The sequence below is a fragment of the Pseudophryne corroboree genome, chromosome 1, assembly GCF_028390025.1.
Source record: "Pseudophryne corroboree isolate aPseCor3 chromosome 1, aPseCor3.hap2, whole genome shotgun sequence".
NCBI lineage: Eukaryota > Metazoa > Chordata > Amphibia > Anura > Myobatrachidae > Pseudophryne > Pseudophryne corroboree.
In genome coordinates, this window is record NC_086444.1 from 103972654 (window position 1) to 103996112 (window position 23459).

The 23459-nt window shown below is 45.6% G+C and overlaps 1 protein-coding gene across 1 annotated transcript in view; it reads right to left on the reverse strand.

Annotated features, from left to right (window-relative positions):
• The window catches only part of HCN1 (hyperpolarization activated cyclic nucleotide gated potassium channel 1), a 707178-nt gene that overhangs the window by 24644 nt on the left and 659075 nt on the right, over nucleotides 1–23459 (reverse strand). Inside the window, exons 5-7 of the mRNA XM_063961843.1 lie at nucleotides 22872–23018; nucleotides 7726–7966; nucleotides 4269–4433 (exon numbers count right to left, since the gene is read on the reverse strand). Of these exons, the coding sequence (XP_063817913.1) occupies nucleotides 4269–4433; nucleotides 7726–7966; nucleotides 22872–23018 (553 nt within the window). The remainder of the gene's footprint in view (nucleotides 1–4268; nucleotides 4434–7725; nucleotides 7967–22871; nucleotides 23019–23459) is intronic.

Genomic DNA, 23459 nt, shown 5'->3' on the forward strand with positions numbered 1-23459 from the left:
GCAATTTAACACAGTATTCGTTATACAATCGTAATCTAATGTAGAAATATAAAATATTATTATAACCTGAATTTGCATTGGTGTACCGGTGTAACTGTTAGTTTACAGCAGGGGTGGGGAACCTTTTTTCTACCAAGGGCCATTTGGATATTTATAAAATCCTTCGGGGGCCATACAAAAATTATCAACTTAAAAACTAGCCTGCCCCCAGTAGATATGCCACATTAGATATGACCCCTAGTAGCGCCGCTTACACACACACATACCTCCCAACTGTCCCGATTTTCGCGGGACAGTCCCGTTTTTTGGGGTCTGTCCCGCTGTCCCTCCCGCGGGCCGCAGTGTCCAGCGGTGGGGGGGGAGGGGGGGGGGGGCAGTTAGGAGGCTCCTGATCACTCACTGCTCTGCTCAGTTGAGAGCTGAGCAGCATTGAATAGACACGCGCACAGCGTCTATTCCAGTGAGTTAGAGGGAGAGGGGGCATGCCAGCAGCTCACAGAGCGCTGGCCATGCCCCCTCAGTGACGAAAACGGGGGCGTGGCTGGCGATCGTGGGCCCTCCAGCAAAGCCACGCCCCCTTATACGCAGGCCACGCCCCATTTTCGCCCGCGGGCGCGCTACGCACGCCAAGATGTCCCTCCTTCCTCTACTTCAATGTTGGGAGGTATGCACACATATTAAAAGAAAGAAAAGACACAATACTCATCAGCCCCGCACCTGCTTCCGGACCCTTGTCCTCTGCCTGGCTGCCTGCTCCTCAGAACTATGGGAGAGACGTCATGACATCTCTCCCATAGCACCGCACAGGAACACACGCACACTGCCAGAGCCGGAAGCCGGAGCTCAGGAGAGAGCTCCTGCCTCCGGCTGCTGCTGAGGGGAAGAAGCCGGGCGCCCGCTACTTACAAAATCTCAGCGGGTGCCCCGCATCTCCCTTGGTTAGGTGAGCCTAGCCGGGCCGGATCAAGTGGCTTTGCAGGCCTTATACGGCCCGCGGGGCTGAGGTTCCCCACCCCTGGTTTACAGGCTGCGTATGTGGGGCTCCTAACTGGGATCACATTTGCTAAACTGTAGGCGGCTGGAATTTTACTGGAAGACGTTTCTACAAGCACTTGCGGACATAGGGGGTCATTCCGAGTTGTTCGCTCATTGCCGATTTTTGCTATGCTGCGATTTGCTGCTAAATTCGCATGCGCATGGTATGCAGCGCGCATGCGCTAAGTTATTTAACTAAAAACTTAGCAGTTTTGCTGGTGTACGTACGACACTTTTCAGTCGCACTGCTGATCGGTAAATGATTGACAGGAAAGGGGCGTTTCTGGGAGGTAACTGAGCGTTTTCCGGGAGTGTGCTAAAAAACGCAGGCGTGTCAGGGAAAAACGTGGGAGTGTCTGGAGAAATGGGGGAGTGGCTGGCCGAACGCAGGGCGTGTTTGTGACGTCAAACCAGGAACTAAACGGACTGAGCTGATCGCAATCTGTGAGTAGGTCTGGAGCTACTCAGAAACTGCAAAGAATTATTTAGTAGCAATTCTGCTAATCTTTCGTTCACAATTCTGCTAGGCTAAGATACACTCCCAGAGGGCGGCGGCCTAGCGTGTGCAATGCTGCAAAAAGCAGCTAGCGAGCGAACATCTCGGAATGAGGGCCATAGAGTATATGTACATCGTTTCAGCTTACCAAGGTGCCACCAGCTTTCAGCTGGAGAGCTTTGTCTAGTAAAACAAGTTTCCCATTTGTAAGTCCAGATAATGTTATCGGGACTGTTAGATTGTATTGAACCATATTACAGGTACCCATTTTCACACTTCTACTGTATAAATCACTGGACTGGACTGGACAGTAGAGTTCCCAGTCTAATTATATTCAGTGCTCCCAATGAAATTTTATCAACCAAGGGGTTACATTGTATTCTTTTGAAATTCTTGCTGCTAATATGAACATTTATGCCCATATATTTTATATTGTAGGCCAGTGGTTCCCAAACTTTTTTTTAATCACAGCCCCCTTGAGTATCAGAATTTTTTTCACGGCACCCCTAGGCCAAAAGTTTCTTTATTGAGAAATTCAGAAAAAAATATGAAATTAAGTAAATTGTGTTTATATGTCATCCTTAGGGTCAGTTATGTGGTTAGGGTAGTGGTTCCTAAACTTTTTTGAATCACGGCGCCCTAGAGTATCAGATTTTTTTTCACGGCACCCCTAGGCCAAAAATTTCTTATTGAGAAATTTAGAAAGAAATATTACATTAAGTAGATCGCGTTTATATGTCATCCTTAGGGTCAGTTGTGTGGTGAGGGACAAGATTTGCTTCTGTTTGGCCACATATTTTATGACTGGCGGCCACCAGCACTGGTTTTGCCTATTATATTGACCATGAATAATTTGAATTGGTCCTGGACCACCAATCCAAGGCACCGCTGCAAGTGTCCAGAGGCACCCCAGGGAGCCACGGCACACAGTTTGGGAACCTCTGGATTAGGGACAGGATTCACTTCTGCTTGTCCACATATTTTATGATTGGAAGCCACCAGCACTGGTTTTGCCTAATAACCATAAATAATTTGGAATGGTCTGGACCACCAACCCCGGGCATCGCTGCAAGTACTCTGAGGCACCCCAGGGTACCAGAGCACACAGTTTGAGAACCACTGTTGAATACTATATACAGCATTTTTATTGTGTGTTAGATATAAACTTGGATTTTTTTTCCAGTATATTAAAATATTGTGTTCATTTTATTTAAAATAACATGTCTCAATATATTAATTGAATTTCTGCTATTATCATTATATTTGATTGGTTTTTTTTCGATAAGCGCAGTTCCACTTGCTTTTCTGCTGGTTTATATTTAATAATGTTAATAATCGTACTTCAAAATAAATGCAATATTGTTTCTTACAAATGTAAAACTGTGCTTACAAAGTGGAAAAACAGGAACTTGTCTCCATGTAATAGGTAGGAAACTCCCACGAGTAATATTCATTACGATGCAGCAGGGAGAAGAGGCAGCGGTGGAGGTACCTGGCTAAAGCAGCCACCCAGAGGAGTGAGGGTCATGTGACTGGCACACATCCTGCCCTGTAACGACTGCTTAGGCCAGATATGCCCCACTGCTGTACAGTAGACCAGCCGCATTGCTGTAAATGTTAAAATGCGACCAGTTGCTTCCCACCCCCTTAGGTCAGTATTTTGTTTTCACCTGGTAAAGCAAAAACATTTTTTTTTCAAGAAGTATTGCTCTTTCTTAATGAATTTCAAACACGCATGCTTGGTGAACCAGCACGACACATACAGAGAAGTGAATCCCAATGAACAGCACACCAATAGCACACAGACGGACGATGGACACAAGACAGTGGGGCCCATTTATCAACGAGTGATAAAACCCGTTGTGGATGATAAAACTTGTATATGATAAAATGGTGCTCCAGCCAAACAGCTCCTAATTGTCATGTGTTCAGCTCCTAACTGTCATGTTTTTGAAAAATGACAGTTGAGAGCTGATTGGCTGGAGCACCATTTATCCTACGCAACAAGTTTTATCATTCACAATGAGTTTTATCACTCTTTGATAAATGAGTCCCCAGCATAGGCAACATCCAAGTTTCGTTTATCATTCACTTTGAAAGCTTATTTGCAGTACTGGAGCCTCATTCACAGCATTCAGTGATCAATATAATTTCTGCCTTGTTCACCAGGCTGTGAACACAGTACAGGCAGCACATGCTGCATACGCTCCAACATTTTACACATAAAAATCAGTACTAATTCAAAAAGGGGGCGTGGTCAAAGGGGAAGGGGATTGTGTGGCCACGGCCCTTTTCCTATACTTTCAATGGAAGTTTGGAGAGCCAAAAAATCGGTACAGACCATAAAAAAAGGTACTGCACCTGCCAAAAAGGTACCGTTGGAGGGTATGACACTGCACAACAGGTACCTGAAATGTATCTGTGTGCCTAAGACCAAAGACACTGACATTTGGAGATATATAGCGTTAGCAGCATGAATTAATACACTTGCTTAATCATAAGGTGTGTCAGCAGAATTAGGTAAATTCTCATTTTTAGTAAATCTCCATGGTTGACCCCCAATAAAATCAGGAATATATAACAAACCATCATTCAGCATGCACATGCGGAAAGCACGTTTAGTGATGGTGAATAATGCACTAATCTAATAACAGTCATCTCATTACAAATGTCAGTTTGAAAGCATTGGATGCAAACCACTGAAAATGTACTCAGAAATACAGAAAAAATATAATACCTATCCTGTCTAATCTGTCAATGGCGACGGTCTCAAATGCTCTTCTCATCATGGGGTATTCTTCAAGTACTTCATTGAAATTCTCCACGGACAGGGAATACAGACGGCAATAGGTCTCGGCTCGCACGCTGGCTGTCCGGCGGCCCTTAGTTAAAAGGCATATCTCTGCAGAGGAGTGAAACATCAACAAAAATATGGTATTCGCTCATACACATAATGAGGTATTAATAGTACATAGTGCAGTAAAAATATCTCCTTAATAAAATATAAACTTAGATTTTGTGATAACATTTCTCAGTTTATTGGCTTGTGCATTGTGATCTACACTATATCATTTACAGACTACACTGATATCTCCGCTGCCTGTCCGCTGGACTTTCCAGTCATGGCTTTACACCATAAGGCATAGTTGTTTACTTTGATTACCTGGTATACTACACACACTCTAGATACAATTCTATCCAACGCAGACAATGCAGACAACGGCCAATATATCTCTGGTCCGTCGACCAGTGTGTACGGGCGATATGTCTGTGAACTTCGTCGTTCATAGACATATTGCGTCGGCCCAGCAGCACAGCCGACGGCCAATATATCTACCGATATATCTACCCTACACATGCTGCGGCAGCCGGTGGTGAATGACAGCTGAACTGGGCGGGCGGGTGTACACACCCGCCCAGTTCATGACCTCAGTCCCCAACAGATCGGGCAGTGTGTATGCTCAACACACTGCCCAATCCGTCCATAGCTATATCTGCCGATCAATTGATCGGCAGATATATCTATCAGTGTGTACCCACCTTTAGATTTCTGCCAGGGGAAAAAAACAGGCTCCACTTCACAGAAAGGATAGTGGATAAGTGGAATAGCCTCATATCAGAAGTGGTTGAGGCTAAGACAGTAGAGCAATTTAAACATGCTTGGGGTTATCATAAGGATATCCTTATGAAGAACTAAGGATCAAATATGCAGATGTATTAAGCCTGGAGAAGTGATAAAGCAGTGAAAAGTGCTAACGCACCAGCCAATCAGCTCCAATATGTAAATTTACAGCTGATTGGCTGGTACATTATCACTTTTCACTTATCACTGCTTTATCATTGCCTTATCGCTTCTCTAGGCTTGTTTGAAATTGCCATAAGGTTAAAAAAGGGGCAGGCTAGAAGGGCCAAGTAGCTCTCATCTGCCATCAAATTCTCTATTTCTGTGTAACTGTAAATCTATACGCTAACACCCCAACCCTAATACCCTAATTCAAACCTAACCCTAACCCTAAAGGGGCAGGCTAGATGGGCAACTGGTTCTTATCTGCCATCAAATTCTATGTTTCCATATTAAAATGAATACACTGCAGTCGCTGATATTAAATACACTGATTGATATTTAATATACTAAAGTTCTATAATATTCAAGTAATTATACAATTTCCAGTGCTACCTTAAATTTTTTCCGAGCCGTTTGAGGGAAAATTTCAATATTCTGGACTTAATGTTATCAACATAAGGGAATTAATCCCTAATTTGTCACAAATGTCCCTAATTAGTTGCTACTCTCATATACCCTCATAATGTGATAACATTAAATATGGAAAGGAAATTACTGAGGGTAGCATTGGGAATAATAGCCCTCATTCCGAGTTGATCGCTAGCTGCCGTTGTTCGCAGCACAGCGATCAGGCTAAAAAATCTGCACTTCTGCGCATGCGTATGGGCCGCAGTGCGCACGCGCGACGTACTTTCACAATAAACTATGCAGTTTCACTCAAGGACGAGCGACTCTTTTCAGTCGCTCTGCTGATCGGTGAGTGATTGACAGGAATGGGGCGTTTCTGGGAGGTAACTAGCCATTTTCCGGGAGTGTGCTAAAAAACGCAGGCGTGTCAGATGAAAACGCAGGCGTGCCTGGGGAAACGGGGGAGTGGCTGGCCGAACGCAGGGCGTGTATGCGACGTCAAAACAGGAACTAAATAGTCTGAAGTGATCGCAAGGTAGGAGTAGATCTGCAGCTACTCTGAAACTGAATGAAAATATTTTGGAGCAGTTCCGCGAACCTTTCGTTAGCACTTCTGCTAAGCTAAGATACACTCCCAGAGGGCGGCGGCCTAGCGTTTGCATTGCTGCTAAAAGCAGCTAGCGAGCGATCAACTCGGAATGAGGGCCTATATCATTACTTGAAAATTAGAGACATTTTGTAAATTTCATATCAAAGTATTAAATATCAGCGACTGCAGTGTATGAATTTTAATAAAACACCTTTCTTTATTTCTTACACGCCACTTTATAATCTTATTTTACAAATCTTGTGCCTTTTATGAAGATGCCCAAATATGAAGATTTTTTTGATGCAGACCCATAAAGATATATGAAATGTTATAATAAGATATCGCTTGTCCATGCAGGCCAATATGGACGATCTCGTCCATATTTGCCTGCACTGCTATGGAGCCGGGTGACGGGGGGAGTGAAGGAACTTCACTCCCCCCTTCATCTCCCCCCTGCCGCCGGGTCGCCCGTCGGCCGTATCCGCCATCGGGCAGCTCGGCGGCGGATCGCACAATGTGTAGGGCCCTTAAGGTCTCAACAGTGCTCCAGGTAAGAACCCTTTTCTTTTTTCTTTGTGTAGTTCCATGTTCTAGAGTTAGTGGTAGAACCTCATTTAAGATCTATAAAACAAGAGAAAACTAATTCATCTGTGTTACCGATATATCTCCTTGAGGTGAGACTAATATTAAAATAGAAATGCATAAAAGGAACTGTTGCGGAATTAATGGTGAGTGTATATTTATGCTTGATGAGTGCCTAGAGGGAATAATTCTATGGGGAGAGATAACATATAGAGAGATAAAGTACTAACCAATCAGCTCCTAACAGTCATTTTACAGGCTATGGGCCAGATGTACTAAGCCTTAAAAATGTATAAAGTGGAGAGAGATAAACTACCAGCCAACCAGCTCCTGTCATTTTTTAAACAGGGCCTGTGACATGGAAGTTAGGAGCTGATCTGCTGGTACTTTATCACTCTCCACTTTATAAGGCTTAGTACATCTGGCCCATGTTTGAAAAATGAAAGTTACTGGAGTAGCTGATTGGTTCTTACTTTATCTCTCTCCACAAGGTTTGATTTATGTCCTCCTGTTATGTAGAACAAAAAAATAAAAACTACATAGTGTAGAGTACAGTATAATGTTTCTGTGTAACGTTAGCAACAGAAGTACTGCAGTCAGTAAATGTTCAGTATACAGTTCAACTGGCTGCTAACTGAATCAGTCTGTACATTATACAATATATTCCATTTACTATGTAAAAATCCATTGGTTTCTGTGACTGCCACTAACATCGTAGAAATCTTATTGTTCACTGACATCTGTCAATCTTGCCTTACCTTGTTGCGTTTGCTGATTAACATTTCTTTAAAGTGGATTCCCCCCCCCCCCCCCCACTCTTATCATACTGACCTCCAAAATATGATCCGTCAGTCAGTTTCATTTCCCTGCTGGATCTAGTAATGACGCCAGCCACACCATGCTGAATGAAATACATCTTCTTCCCAACTGCTCCTTCACGGATGATATAATCTCCGGGCTGGAAGACCTCAAATCTCAATTTGCTGAGCATGGCTGTGACAAAGTTGGGGTCTGCGTTGGCAAACAGAGGCATCGTAGCCACCAGTTTTCGGCAATTAAAGTTCACGATTTCCTATAAGATGATATATGGGAAACAGCAAATCAGCAAACAGAAAACCGCTGACATTTAAACAAATAAATATCATTCTCAAAACCATCTGCTTTAATAAAAAAAATGACAGTGGCAATTTAAGACCTCAGGTCGGTTCTATTCTACTGTATTTCACTCCACTGGTTTCACTAGACTTGTACTCTCTCTCTCTCTCATGTGTCTCCTCCAGACACACTACTTCAGAGGTTCTCAAACTCGGTCCTCGTGGGCCCACACGGTGCATGTTTTGCAGGTAACCCAGCAGGTGCACAGGTGTATTAATTACTCACTGACACATTTTAAAAGGTCCACAGGTGAAGCTAATTATTTCACTTGCGATTCTGTGAGGAGACCTGCAAAACATGCACTGTGTGGGCCCACGAGGACCAAGTTTGAGAACCTCTGCACTACTTTCTCCAAACTCTGAAGTAGAGAATGAACACTTCACTTAATTTTTCCGAAATGCAATAAAATGACCGAAAAGGAGAGTGATAACTATCACATTTTTGGGCTTTTATCGCAATCACATTTTCGATAAAAAACAAACAAAAAAAACATACTACATAAAAAAAACAAAAACATAAAAGTCACGAAAACACACGATAAGTGATGAAAAAAATGTTGAAACTTATCACATTTTTGATACATCAGCCCGATAATCTTTATGGAACAATGACATTTTTTTTTTGCTTTGTCTCAATTTATATCACATGGTGTTCACATTTTCTGCAGACTGTTGTTGTCTCGTTAATGTTTTGTTTGCAGACTAAAGGATCTAGGAAGAAAATTACTAGGAATCAAAAAGGCTATATTCAATTAAAGTCGGATCCATTCCGACAGATTTGGCCGTTCCTGGTATCCCGTTCTGCTGCTGCTGTCAGTGCTGGCCGGGGAGCGCTGAGGGAGAGAGGAGCCTGGCAGGAGGGACGCCCTGTGCCGGCCAGGGAGTGCTGCGGAAGAGATGAACCTGGCAGGGGGGATGCCCAGTGCCGGCCGGGGAGCGCTGCGGGAGAGATGAGCCTGGCAGGGGGGATGCCCAGTGCCGGCCGTGGAGCGCTGCGGGAGAGATGAGCCTGGCAAGGGGGCCGACCCAGTGCCGGCCAGGGAGCGCTGTGGGAGAGATGAGTCCGGCAGTGGGGACGCCCAGTGCCGTACAGGGAGCGCTGTGGGAGAGAGGAGTCTGGCAGAGGGGGCGTCCAGTGCTGGCCGGGGAGCGCTGCGGAAGAGAGGAGACTGGCAGGGGGGGGGCACCCAGTGCCGGCCGGGCAGCGCTGCGGAAGAGAGGAGACTGGCAGGGGGGGCACCCAGTGCCACCCGGGGAGTACTGCGGGAGAGAGGAGCCTGGAGGGGACACCCTACTATAGAGGTACCTGTGCCTGCCCTGCTGCTCCACTGTCTCTACAGACCTACAACGACTTTAGGTTGATAGCCATACATACTGCAATTTGACAGGTGATACCAGACAATTGAGTTCAAAATGATCTCGATGCCTAATCTAACTCAATAGAATCATGTTCTGGTCTGTGCAGTATAGATTTCTGGTATGTGTGTGATCATTATTGGTCTGTCTCTGAGGTCACCTCCCAAATGCATTACCAGTCCCTAGTGTGACCTGGAATGGTGTAGCCAGCCTGTGTGGTCAGCTTAAGTGTTAATTTGTTAAAGTAATAATTACTTCTTTGAAGGTCATTTCCCTCCTGTGAGTGAATCAGTGTAGCTAATTCGAGAAATACACAAAGCCTAAAAGAAATCGGAAAAGATGATGAAACACTGTAGCACGCGTCTCTATCTTGTCTTAGCAATATTCATGAAGGAAGTCTGTTATCTGAATGTCACCCCAAGCGAGTTATTGCTCATTAAGCGTAGCTAAATACAGTATTTAATAATGCAACAGCTCAATTTTGTTATTTTTAGCTCTGTCAGAAATGCATTTTAGGAGGGAAAATATATTTAGTAAAAACTGAAAGACAACCTTTATACAAGTGCAGGATGAATAAAAAGTCATTGGCTGAGGTGCCACATTTTACGGGCATACAGGGCCGTATTAACCCATGGCCGGGGCCCTAGGCTTTCAGGTATTTCGGGTCCCCTCTGGAACCTCAATCTCTCACCCCACTATAGCTGGCGTTTGGCAAACAGAGTTTATGCCATCATTTACACTTTCAGTACTCACACGGACACCGATACCCACTTGAAATACAATCTGCTGACCTCATTTCTCACTACGCAATCATTCTTTCTTTTCTCACAGTCCGATGCTAGCGCGCTGCTGTTCCGCTGTCCCCCCTCCCCTTGTTATAAAACAAACCTCAGCTGACTGCGAGTGTGCCTTGCTATTGCGCAAAGTGTCTTTAATCATTAGAGCCCTAGGACGCAGGTAACAGTCCCTCAGCAAAAAAAAATGACGAGCCCCTAGGCTTCAGCCCAGTCATCCTTTAAAGCAATATGGCCCTGGGAGCATATTTACGATACAATGCTTTATCCCCCCAATAAATCTACTAAGAGACACTTGCAGGGACAGCGCATCCAATAAGTTGCTGTCCTGGAGAAGCTTTTGCAGCATAGTTATAACTGTGACGATCACGCTATTACCGCTAGGTTCAGATAGGGCTGAAAGGAGGGTGTTACATAACAAAATCAAGCACTGGAAAGCTAAAGGAGCTATGGGGAAGGCTGCTGTTATTTTACTAAACGAGAATGAGATATCTCTGATATTACCCTTAAATACCTAATACTTAGGGGGACATGTACTAAGAAGTGATAAGAGCGGAGAAGTCAGCCAGTGGAGAAGTTGCCCCATCAACCAATCAGCAGCCCTGTATAATTTTATAGTATGCAAATTATAGCTGTTACTTCAGTGCTGATTGGTTGCCATGGGCAACTTCTGCACTGGCTCATTTCTTCGTTCTTATCACTGCTTAGTAAATGTCCACCTTAGTCTTGTCTAAAAATAAGCCTCTAGGACCCACTACTATGCAAAACAAATGATTCGGAAATCATTGCTGCAATTTGACAATTTACTATCCTGTCGGAGATATCTACTGCGGTCATGGAACGCAATAGTCCCTAAAGCTGTCTATGGCGCCGCAATGTGGCTGGATGTATCAAGTTCTGGAACGAGTAACTTTCTGGAACTTGTGCCCATCAGCTTATGCCGCCATAAAATGGCACTGGCTATAGAAGCCTATGGGCTTCATTTTGCAAAATTCCCCGGAGAGGAATCCAAAGGCTGTGGATACGCATTTTACCCCTGAGTCAAAAACCCAGAAGTCAATGCATTGCCAGGACAGCTCTATATTGGGAGAATGGGCAATCATGCATACTAGCAATCTAAGATGCCGAAGACAGGACAAGATGTTTGCAATATATCTGCAATAAATAATACATCTCCCAATCAGTGGTTTACTGTATGTGGCTGCTACACACTGGTTTCCCAGGAAATCTAGGTTAACCTAATGGTAGTCCTGTATATATGAGACTGATTTATGTTTGTAAGCAAAACAAAAAAAAGCAAGCAACTGGGCGAAACCATGTTGCACTGCAGATCGGGCAGATGTAACATGTGCAGAGAGATTTAGATTTGGGAGGGTATATTGTTTCTGTGCATAGTAAATACTGGCTTCTGTATTTTTACACTGCAATTTACAGTAGATATCAACACACCCCACCCAAATCTAACTCTCTCTGCACATGTTACATCTGCCCCCCCCCCCCCCCCTGCAGTGCACATGGTTTTGCCCAGTTGCTTTTTTTTAAAACTTTGCTTACAAACATTAAATCAGGCCCTATGTCTCTCCATGTGTCCATGTACACACATACAGTGCTGTATCATGTTATATAAAGATTACAGCTACGTTGCACTGTCAAGTAGCATGGGCTGAACAAGTTAGATCAATTTAAAGGAGTGAAAAATAAAACAGAGGTGCTCTGAATCCCATCTCTTTCATTATGTGCACTCACCATTTATCAAGAGCTTCCCTCTGATCTAAACACCAGGGGAATGTTACCAAAAGGATACTAATACTATACATGCGGCTGCTCCAACCATCAAATGCAACAACGGGCCAGTTAGAATAAGATGGAATATTGCTCCCATAATAACTGGTTAATTAATGCTTACAGGCAGTGTCATGTGTCTCAAGGTCCTCCCTAAAGGGTCATTTACCAAAGTGCATCAAGTTATCAAGGTACTGTGGTCTGAACACATGAGGGAGGATCTTATGTAAAGGATTTTTGTATAGTAAACTCAGCACACAGACCCCACAATGGGATACCTCCAAGGTGTCGGCTGTGAAAATGTCAACATACAGTATAGTATATTGGTTACACAATGTCGGCATGTACGGGGTGTGTGTGTGTGTGTGTGTGTGTGTGTGTGTGTGTGTGTGTGTGTGTGTGTGTGTGTGTGTGTGTGTGTGTGTGTGTGTGTGTCCCTCCCCCCCACATTGTTTGCACTTGAGGAACAACTAATATTAGGAGCCTGGTGTTGCTTGCAGCTATTGTGGGAACATCCTTCTGCTCTTACCCCAAATTAGCTGCAGACTCGCCCAGACTATGAACACTGGTGCTCTGTTCATTAGGAGGAACTGGGGAGAAGGTTCTTTATAAATTATTTCCATACTGAAAAGGTCAGTGCCGATGATGCTGAACATCTTTGACCATCTGTGCACTGTACTCAGCTCTAATTACACACCGTCATTCTGTTCAGCATCCTTTTCCCTCTCCTATCCCGCTGAACCAGGTATAATAAGGAGGCACAACTTCCAGATACAGAAATGTTTTTATACTGTACACATGTATGGTGCACAGGCACAGTACATAAATATGTATTCATCTCTAAATGTTCATACAGTAGCTAGCCTGCAATGCTATATTTACCACAATATAAGCAAACTGGGCCAGTACTGGGATGACCAGCGTAGATCACAGCTGATCAGACAACTTATCTTGCCAGCCAGTGATCGCTATCAGCATTGATGTGTGTGGACATGTGACAGATATGATGATTGGCCACCAGATAATATGGATCGCTCATGTGTGGCCAAATATAACCTTACCCTACTGCCTGGCCCTTGTGTCATATGATATGACCAGTCTATACTGTATGTGGCAGTATGCAGGGCCGGTTCGAATGCCCTCGGCGCCCCGGGCAGGGAATGGGGGTGTGGCTTACTACAGGGGGCGTGGTCAGTCACGCCCCCTGTACAGCAGAAGCGCCGCTTAAATGCTGAGCGGTGCGCGATGACGTCATCGCGCACCGCACAGCAAAAGGTCCTCTCCGCGAAGGGAAACTAGACGCGTAGTGTCTAGTTCCCTTCGCGGAGAGGACCTTTGCTGTGCGGTGCGTGATGACGTCATCGCGCACCGCTCAGTAATGGTCCTCTTTGCGAAGGGAAACTAGACGCTACGCGTCTAGTTCCCTTCACAGGACCAGAGCCGCAGGAGCCGGGGGGACACAGCGGGCAGCGGAGGGCACAGCAGTGGCGGATCTTGCCATGGTGCGGCGCCCTCCGGATGGCGCCAGCGCCCTCCGGAAGGCGGCGCCCCGGGCAAAAGTACTGCTTGCCCGTGGCAAGATCCGCTACTGGCAGTATGTCTCCACTCATGTCCCTAGAGTATGGTGTGGTTTCTTAAAGCACCTTTAGGCTATGTGTAGACACCATGTATTATATCATGTTTCTTATCCTTTTACGTTTTCTGGATACTTGTACTGTATAGAGATCATTAAGGAGACAGAGTTTAGTCTACTTTGCAGAAGAATATATTGGTGACAGGCCGGTGTGCAGGACATACTATATTCCCCTCAATACCTGCCCTGACGCCCACTTCTGTAATGTGTCTGTGTCTTCCCATAGACATCTGTAGTGGTCTCTTTGCCATAGTCCTGTGACTTCATATAGGTAGGTATGTGAGAGAGATGAATTGAGCTTAAGCAGCTATCAGCCATTTTGTTAGCAGCTATCAGCCATTTTGTTAAGTAGCAGCCATGATGTAGTGAATAAGAAGTATGCTTTGCTGGAGAAATCATCATAATGCTGACATTTCATAGTTAGTACGTTCTGTGCGAAGCAAGGTCGTAACTGTAAGTCTTGAAAACATGTTATTAGACAGTTTCTGTGTGTTTAGACTTCTTGTGAAGGACACGAAGGAGGGTGTCAGCTAGAAAGGAGTTATGAGAAGAGATGCATTATTGTTTTAAAATGTACAGTGTTCATGCAAGTACCTTTTTGCTATATAACGCCCTGCTGATTAAATGAGCTTTAGTCTCATTTTGTGGGCATAACTGTGTGTGTAGGGACTTGATAGAAGGAAGTTTATCTCTAACATATGCCAATAGCCTTTGGGGGAGAAGTTGCTGAAAGTAACCAATGAGCTTCTAGCTATCACTGGGGCAGATGTATTAACCTGGAGAAGGCATAAGGAAGTGATAAACCAGTGATATGTGCAAGGTGATACATGGACTAGCCAATCAGCTCCAATATGTAAATTAACAGTTAGGAGCTGATTGGCCGGTGCGTGTATCACCTTGCATTTATCACTGGTTTGTCACTTCCTTATGCCTTCTCCAGGTTAATACATCTGCCCCATTGATTGATTGCTATGGACAACTTCTCCAACTGTCCTCTTTAGAAGGTTTGCTACATCTCCTCCTTATTCATACATGCCTACTTTCCCAGAACGTCTGGGAGACTCCTGAATCTCAGGTGGCTCTCCCGGATCCCCAGAGAAGAAGGCAAGTCTCCTGAAGGCTGCCTGCAACCTCCAACTTACTGAACGTTGTAGGTGGCTTGGTGACACCATCCTCCCCTGCTTTACGATGCCAGTAATTGGATAGCAGGGGCGGGGCCACAATGACATGATTGCATGTTTTGAGGCATGCAATAACATGTTTTGAAAAATATTGCCCTACGCCACCCCCAAATGGCTGTTGCTACAGCTTGGAGCACCTTGTGCGAGCTTGCAGCACCCACCTTCGAACTTGCATGCAAACCATTGGGCTTGGCCATAAGCCTTAATGAGGCCCATAGTTCGCTAACTTTTCCTGAATTTTTCATCTTAGTTCATTAATAATATCAGGGCCGGCTCAGGGTCTTTTAGCGCCCCGGGCGGCCATAGGGGCGTGGCTTCATACAAGGGGCGTGGTCAGTTACGCCCCCTGTACAGTGAAATTATGTGCAGTGCGCGATGACGTCATCGCGCACCGCACAGCAAAGGTCCTCTCCACGAAGGAAAACTAGACGCTATGCATCTAGTTCCCTTCGTGGAGAGGACCTTTGCTGTGCGGTGCGCGATGACGTCAACGCGCACCGCACATCATTACAGAAAAGGTCCTCTCCACGAAGGGAAACTAGACGCGTAGCGTCTAGTTTCCCTTCACAGCGGGACAACGGGCAGCGGGGACAGCGGGGGGCACAGCAGCAGCGGATCTTGCCGTGGTGCGGCGCCCTCCGGATGGCGCCGACGCCCTCCGGAAGGCGGCGTCCCGGGCAAAAGTCCTGCTTGCCCGTGGCAAGATCCGCTACTGAATAATATACTACTACTGCCGATGTTCATGCAGCGGAGCTATTATCAGCAAACTGCGCATGTGCTGCAATCACAATGTGCATGTGCGGGGATGACGCTGCGATCCCATTCGCACTGAGAACTTTGTTGCAGATTGACAAGTGCCTGTTTGGAGGTGGTAACTGGGAGTTTAATGGGAGTGGTTAGGAAAATGCAGACCTGACATGGCCGTTTTTGGGGTGTGTATCATCTGATGGCTGTGATCGAATGTACAAACACATGGCGTCTGAGTCGCTACTGCTGTGGCAAGTCTGCAGAGCCATAGATCAACCCTTAGCTTCAATGTTCTCCTTAACTGTGTATAGCCAGCTAATGTGTACGAAATTGCGACTGATTTGCTGTGAGTTGAGGATTGGTGTGTAGATTTTTGTAAATGAAACTAAACCAAGTAGTATTTTAGGAGTAAAATAAATAACTGACATGAATGGAGGAGATGGATTTAAGGTGAAAGTACTGTAAGTTGGATTGATGAAGCCTGTTTGTTAAATAATGGAGGTTCTCTAATAACTAGCGAATGCTGCTTTCAAATACCATTTTTAAATAACTGACTTCATTTTTCCAATTCAGGTCCAATTTAAGCGACGGTTCCCCTCATCGAAACATTATTCAGTTAAAGTCTCAATTCAAGACTTTTTATGTCATCCGTACTGATATGCCATTAGATTTGCATTCCAGAGCAGTGGAACCACAGACAGTAATATGACTGCATCTGCAATGGTTGTATGAAAGGTGACACAAATCATGCTTGGAGACCTGCCAAGTCTCCGCTTTCTTTTCCAAGCATGACATATGACAGGTAATTGAACATACAGTATATTGGCTATCTTCATCTGGAGCTGAATAACTGTCCGAGATACTGCATTTTCCTGCCGCAATGTTATAATAATGCAGTAAACACAGTTGTACAGTATGGGCCTAATTCAAGTTTGATTGCAAAGTAACATTATCCTCTAATGGGCAAAACCATGTGCAGTGCAGGTGGGGCAGATATAACATGTGCAGAGAGTTAGATTTGGGTGGGTTATTTTGTTTCTGTGCAGGGTAAAAACTGGCTGCTTTATTTTTACACTGCAATTCAGACTGCAGTTTGAACACACCCCACCCAAATCTAACTCTCTCTGCACATGTTACATCTGCCCTACCTGCAGTGCACATGGTTTTGCCCATTAGAGGAAAATGTTGTTTTGCAATCAACCTTGATTTAGGCCCTATGTATGAAAAACATACCAATGCCGTACTCACGCAGATTATTAATCATCCTGTAATTATATAAGTGATGTATATCCCTAACTGTAAATGCAAAATTAATTACAGTTTAGGATGTCAAATAAAGAGCACAGCGCGAGGCCTGACATATGTTTCAATACATTAATCCTAGTCTGTCAAAAAAGGCCTCTACTGTGACTGACTAATGATGGAATCACTCAAGTTCTGCTATTGGTTATGCTAAATTCACCAGGGGGACCGAATGAGTAGCATGATTTAAAGTTCATTGTATAGATCAGGAACAGTACAGTCCATTGCCCCCAGGGACAGGGGATGGTTTATCTTTCACATAAAAGTGGTGGTAAAACATAATGGCCTCGGGATCTCGGGAAATATAACCTCTCAGGAAGGATAATGGCCTTTTCAATTTTTTTCAGGCCCCAGAACTAATCAAGGTGGATGCAGAGAGGATTCTGACAAGCAAGTTTAAGCATGGTAAATGTGAATGATATGTAACCTCTAGCCATTCTGCGGGCTGCCCTTTACACTAATCGCCTCAGTAACGAGCAATTTTGTTTCCTGGATTTTCTATATAGTGCACTTCAGACCTTGTATTAGTTCGACGGTTAAAATACGTCAGGTTTTCTGCTTTGGGTAGAAAGTGTGACTGGGGATTTCATGCCTGTTTTATGTACAGTACAGTATGGGGTATATGCAATTGCGGTCGAATTGCCACAAATGTCGAAAAACGGGACATTTTCGACACAAAAAAAAATTAGACAATGCAATACAGTACTTTTCGACAAAAAAAAAGGCCGTGTCAGATTCGACTTTTTGAAATTCGACAGTTGTCAAATTCGACATGTCTGCAATGGTAAAAATGCGGCTTTTCGACAAAAGTATATTCAATTGAAGAATGTCGATTCGACAACAGTGCTTTTCGACAGTCATTTCGTCAATTTCAGTTCCTCTTATTTTGGTGGCGGAATCTAATAAAAATTTTTAAAAACATGTTTTTTTTGGGTGTTTTTTTTTGTTGCTAATAGCATATCTATTTATATTAGAAGGGATTATCTACTTGGTTTGTCTATTAGGAGCCACAAGTATTATTTATATATTTTTTAAAAGAATATTTTTTTTTTTACTGACTAAAATAATATGAAGAGATCAGAGCATGTTTTTCAGTGGGAAGGGGTGGGAATGGGTTAAAAACCCAGAAAAAAATTGTGTGGGGCCCCCCTCCTAAGCATAACCAGCCTCGGGCTCTTCGAGCCGGTCCTGGTTGTAAAAATACGGGGAAAAAATTGACAGGGGATCCCCCGTATTTTTAAAACCAGCACCGGGCTCTGCGTCCGGTCCTGGTGCAAAAAATACGGGGGACAAAAAGCGTAGGGGTCCCCCGTATTTTTAACACCAGCACCGGGCTCCACTAGCTGGAGAGATAATGCCACAGCCGGGGGACACTTTTATACCGGTCCCTGCGGCCGTGGCATTAAATCCCCAACTAGTCACCCCTGGCCGGGGTACCCTGGAGGAGTGTGGACCTCTTAAATCAAGGGGTCCCCCCTCCAGCCACCCAAGGGCCAGGGATGAAGCCAGAGGTTGTCCCCCCCCCCCATCCAAGGGCTGCGGATGGGGGGCTGATAGCCTTGTGTCAAATAAATGAGTATTGTTTTTTGTAGCAGAACTACAAGTCCCAGCAAGCCTCCCCCGCAAGCTGGTACTTGGAGAACCACAAGTACCAGCATGCGGGGGGGATACGGGCCCGCTGGTACCTGTAGTTCTACTGCAAAAAAAATACCCAAATAAAAACAGTACACGCACACCGTGAAAGTAAAACTTTATTACATACATGCACACCACCATACACACATACTTACCTATGTTCACATGAGGTTCGGTCCACTTCTCCAAGTAGAATCCACGGTGTACCTGAAAATAAAATTATACTCACAAAAATCCTGTGTAGCATCTGTCCTCTTCTCTTTATAATCCACGTACTTGGCAATAAAACAAACCCCATTACCCGATCCAAGCACTGAAAGGGGTTCCATGTTTACACATGGGACCCCTTTCCCCGAATTCCGGGACCCCACGTGACTCCTGTCACAGAGGGTCCCTTCAGCCAATCAGGGAGTGCCACGTCGTGGCACTCTCCTGATTGGCTGTGCGCGTCTGAGCTGTCAGACGCGCATAGCACATACCGCTGCATCATCTTCAATGGTGGGAACTTTGCGGTCAGCGGTGAGAGTAACCTCACCGCTGACCGAAAGGTTACCACCATTGAAGATAATGGAGCGGCTGTGCGATGTGCCGTCTGACAACTCAGACGCGCATAGCCAATCAGGAGAGTGCCACGGCGTGGCGCTCCCTGATTGGCTGAAGGGACCCTCTGTGACAGGAGTCACGGGGGGTCCCGGCATTCGGGGAAAGTTGTCCCATGTGCAAACATGGGACCCCATTCAGTGCGTGGTCCGGGTAATGCGTTTTTTTTTTTTTTTGCCAAGTACGTGGATTACAAAACAGAAGAGGACGGATCTACACTGGATTTTGGTGAGTATAATATTATTTTCAGGTACACCGTGGATTCTACTTGGAGAAGTGGACCGAACCTCGTGTCAACATAGGTAAGTATGTGTGTGTTGGTATGCATGTATGTAATAAAGTTTTACTTTCACGGTGTCTGTGTACTGTTTTTATTTAGGTATTTTTTTTGCAGTAGAACTACAGGTACCAGCGGGCCCGTTTCCCCCCGCATGCTGGTACTTGTGGTTCTCCAAGTACCAGCTTGCGGGGGAGGCTTGCTGGGACTTGTAGTTCTGCTACAAAAAACAATACTCATTTATTTGACACAAGGCTATCAGCCCCCCATCCGCAGCCCTTGGATGGGGGGGACAGCCTCGGGCTTCACCCCTGGCCCTTGGGTGGCTGGAGGGGGGACCCCTTGATTTAAGAGGTCCACACTCCTCCAGGGTACCCCGGCCAGGGGTGACTAGTTGGGGATTTAATGCCACGGCCGCAGGGACCGGTATAAAAATGTCCCCCGGCTGTGGCATTATCTCTCCAGCTAGTGGAGCCCGGTGCTGGTGTTAAAAATACGGGGGACCCCTACGCTTTTTGTCCCCCGTATTTTTTGCACCAGGACCGGACGCAGAGCCCGGTGCTGGTTTTAAAAATACGGGGGATCCCCTGTCAATTTTCCCCCCGTATTTTTACAACCAGGACCGGCTCGAAGAGCCCGAGGCTGGTTATGCTTAGGAGGGGGGACCCCACACAATTTTTTTCTGGGTTTTTTAAACACTTTTGTGCCGTCCAAAAAGTTGAATCCAGGACGCACACTATCCGTCAATTGGTCCGTTTTTCGACACTGGGACTGTCGAATCCGTTTTTTATTGAATATGTCGAATTCGGGTCACGGCGGGAGGGTATGTGACTGTCGAATTGTGTCGAATTTAAAAACGTTCGAATTCCAGACGGAATTCGACCGCAATTGCATATACCCCTATGTCTGCATATTCTCAAAATAAACCTAAAATTAAAGGTAGAAAGCCCATGAATATATTAAGCACATATTGTTTTTACACAAATCACTGTGGCAGGCTATACGGAAATGATTTGTAATTGTCATAATTCCTTGGTTTGGTTCTTCAGGGTGCTGTTAATAATTTATAGTTCTGATGTATTGTTACAGTTTTTTGACTGGTATGGTTTAGTTAGAAGAGAAGCTTTAGGACATACTTGCCTGCCCTCCCGGAATGGCCGGGAGGCACCCGAAAATCGGGTCATCCTCCCGGCCCCCTGGAAAGGTGGGCAAGTTACCCAATTTCCCTGTTAGGCCCTCCGCCTCGGCCGCCCACAGCAGGAACAGGTGGGCGGTCAGAGGGAATCAACCCGAATCGCATCATCGTAGCTATACAGCGCCTATCATGATACCACACCCCCACCCTGCCCACTTCCCAGTAATCATGCCCCCGGGCAGCCCACACTGACTGACCGTGCCCCCGGACAGCCCATCATGCCGCCGGCAACGCCCCCATGCGCCTACAACGCTGCCTCCTCCCGGAGGAAGGGGCAGAAAAGTAGGCAAGTATGCTTTAGGATCATCTAGCTCTTACTCTCTACCAGGGCCACCATTAGGGGGGGACTGCCAGGACTGCAGTATTGGGGCCCAGACAAAGAGGGGGCTCATCTATGTAAATGCGAACGAGGATCCGTATAGATATGTCCTCATAAAACTGGCCACCGCCGTGGAGGAGACAAAACAAAACTCTGGCTGACAATGGTGGGGCAGGGCTACGGTTTACGCACCAAATGATGTCCCATCCCCACTGTAGCTCCACCCACTTTACCCACAACTCCACCCCATGTGTTGTATACACTCTGTGTTCTGCACGCACCGCATACTGTGCACACCGTGTACTACATACACTCTGAGCACGACATGCACCGTGTACCACACACACCGTGCGCTGCATACACTCTGCGTACCACATGCACCGCACTCACATTTGTAAACATCTGATCAACTATGTGAACATTGGTATTGTGTGTGGACTGCATGTGACTCAGAGTCATTTCCTATCCCCAACCTAATCACCATTTATAATCCCTCCCGCCCGCTTTTCTCTGCTAATCACTGCATCCTTTTCTATTCCCTGATCACCTGCTCCCACTTTTGTCTTCCTTTGCCACCCCCAACCTCTGGAATTCCTTCCCCCACATATTCAAACGCCTCCAACATCCAAACTTATCTCGTCACACAAACCTATCACCCCTCCTCCTAACTGCAGCCCCTGTATACCACGGCTCTGCCCCCTCCCTCTTTGTGTCCCACACTTCCTCTTTGGAGTAGAAACTCTCATGAGCAGGTCCCACTCTCCTATATATTCTCTACATATTTATGTAATCTGAGCACTATAATTATGTAACTATGTATATTTGTAGGGTTTGTCTGTATTAGCCTGTACCCATGAGTGTTGTATTGTTTCACCCCTAAGTATGGCACCGCAGAACCCTTGTGGTACCACCTGAATAAAAGACGATAAAAACTTGAATATATTTCAAAATGCTAAAAATATTATAAGGGGCGTAGCTTGAACTATGTGGGCCCTATAGCAACATTTTGGAGGGGCCCCTGTCCCAATGCTTATAAAGAGACACCTCATATGCCCCAATAGTTCCCTAGTTCTGAACCATGGTAGTGCCTTATGTAACGCTCTGTTCCATAGTAGTATCCTAGTTTACGTTATGCCACATTGTAGGGTTGCCAGTGCACAGCAGCCCCAATTCACATTATGACATAGAGTGCCCCAGTTCATATTATGCCACAATACAGTGCTGCCCCCAGTTCATATTATGCCAACTATAGTGCCTCCACCAGGGCCGTATCTAGAGAGGAGGGGACCCGTGTGCAGTCTCCGGGTGTGGACCCCCTCCTCTCCCGTCCCGTAGGCGGCAGCCGCCGCAGCGCTGTTAGCACTCTGTTGAGCACTAGAGACTCTGGCACAGTGCCAGAGTCTACAGCGCATACGCAAGTCTCCGAAAAAATGACGCGGCGGCCATATTTTCGGAGACTTGCACATGCGCTGTAGACTCTGGCACTGTGCCAGAGTCTCTAGTGCTCAGACAGAGCACTAACAGCGCTGCTGCGGCTGCCGGCTCCGGTGACGGGAGAGGAGGGGGCCCACACATGGACACCAGAAAGGTAAGTATATAGAAGACATGGGTGCAGTGTGTGCAGTGCGGGCCCCCTCTGGACCCAGGGGCCCGTGCACACACTGCACCCATTATAGATACGCTTCTGGCCTCCACGTCATATTGTGCCACATTACAGTGCCCCTTTGACTCATGACACACCCCCTTAAGCTGTGACCCTGCCCTATTTTCGTGCGCGCACAAAATACTCCCTGGGATGTTTAAGAGCCCCAGTCCGTACCTGGGCCCATAGCAGCTGCACTCCCTGTACCTATGGTAGCTATGCCTTTGCATATTATAACAATCAATCACAATAAATAAAAACACGTTTCGGTAAAAACATTGACAATTACATGCATTGATCAAGCCACATCCGCTTGTAATCATAATGACATAATTGATAATGGATTCCTGTGTGTCTTACCTCCCGCAGTGGATCGTTGAGCTCACTCAGAATATTGTCCTCATCGAAGATCTTTCCTTGGTACCTGTGCTCATAATAATCGTGTATCTTCTGTCGCATGTCAGAAGGCAGTTTGTGAAATGACATGTACTGTTCCACTTGTTTGTACTGTGAAAACAGGAAAGAAGTCAGTTACAGAAAACTACATATTCTAAACACATCTCTGTACAGATACACTTTACTACAGTACGTTTGAAATGTTGCAAAGTTAAATATTCTAGAAGTGTATTAGAGGATCTATAGGTGACTACCTCCCACTGTCCCTGCAAAGGCGCTGTTAGCTTTTATCATTAGCTTATCTCTACAGCAAACGCTCCTTATTCCTGGCAGCCTCTATTGTCAAAAATGCGCATACACTGCAACATGTCCACACACGTGCGCTAATGATTTGGAGGCATCAAGAAATTCTACGAAGATGTCTCTTTATTACTAGCATGTATGCATTGTCTTATAGCTGCATATATGCCCAGATGGATTAAAGAGGTCTTTGCACATTACCCTCTCTTAAGGGGACCAGTATGATTTGCCGATGGTCAGTATACCGACAGC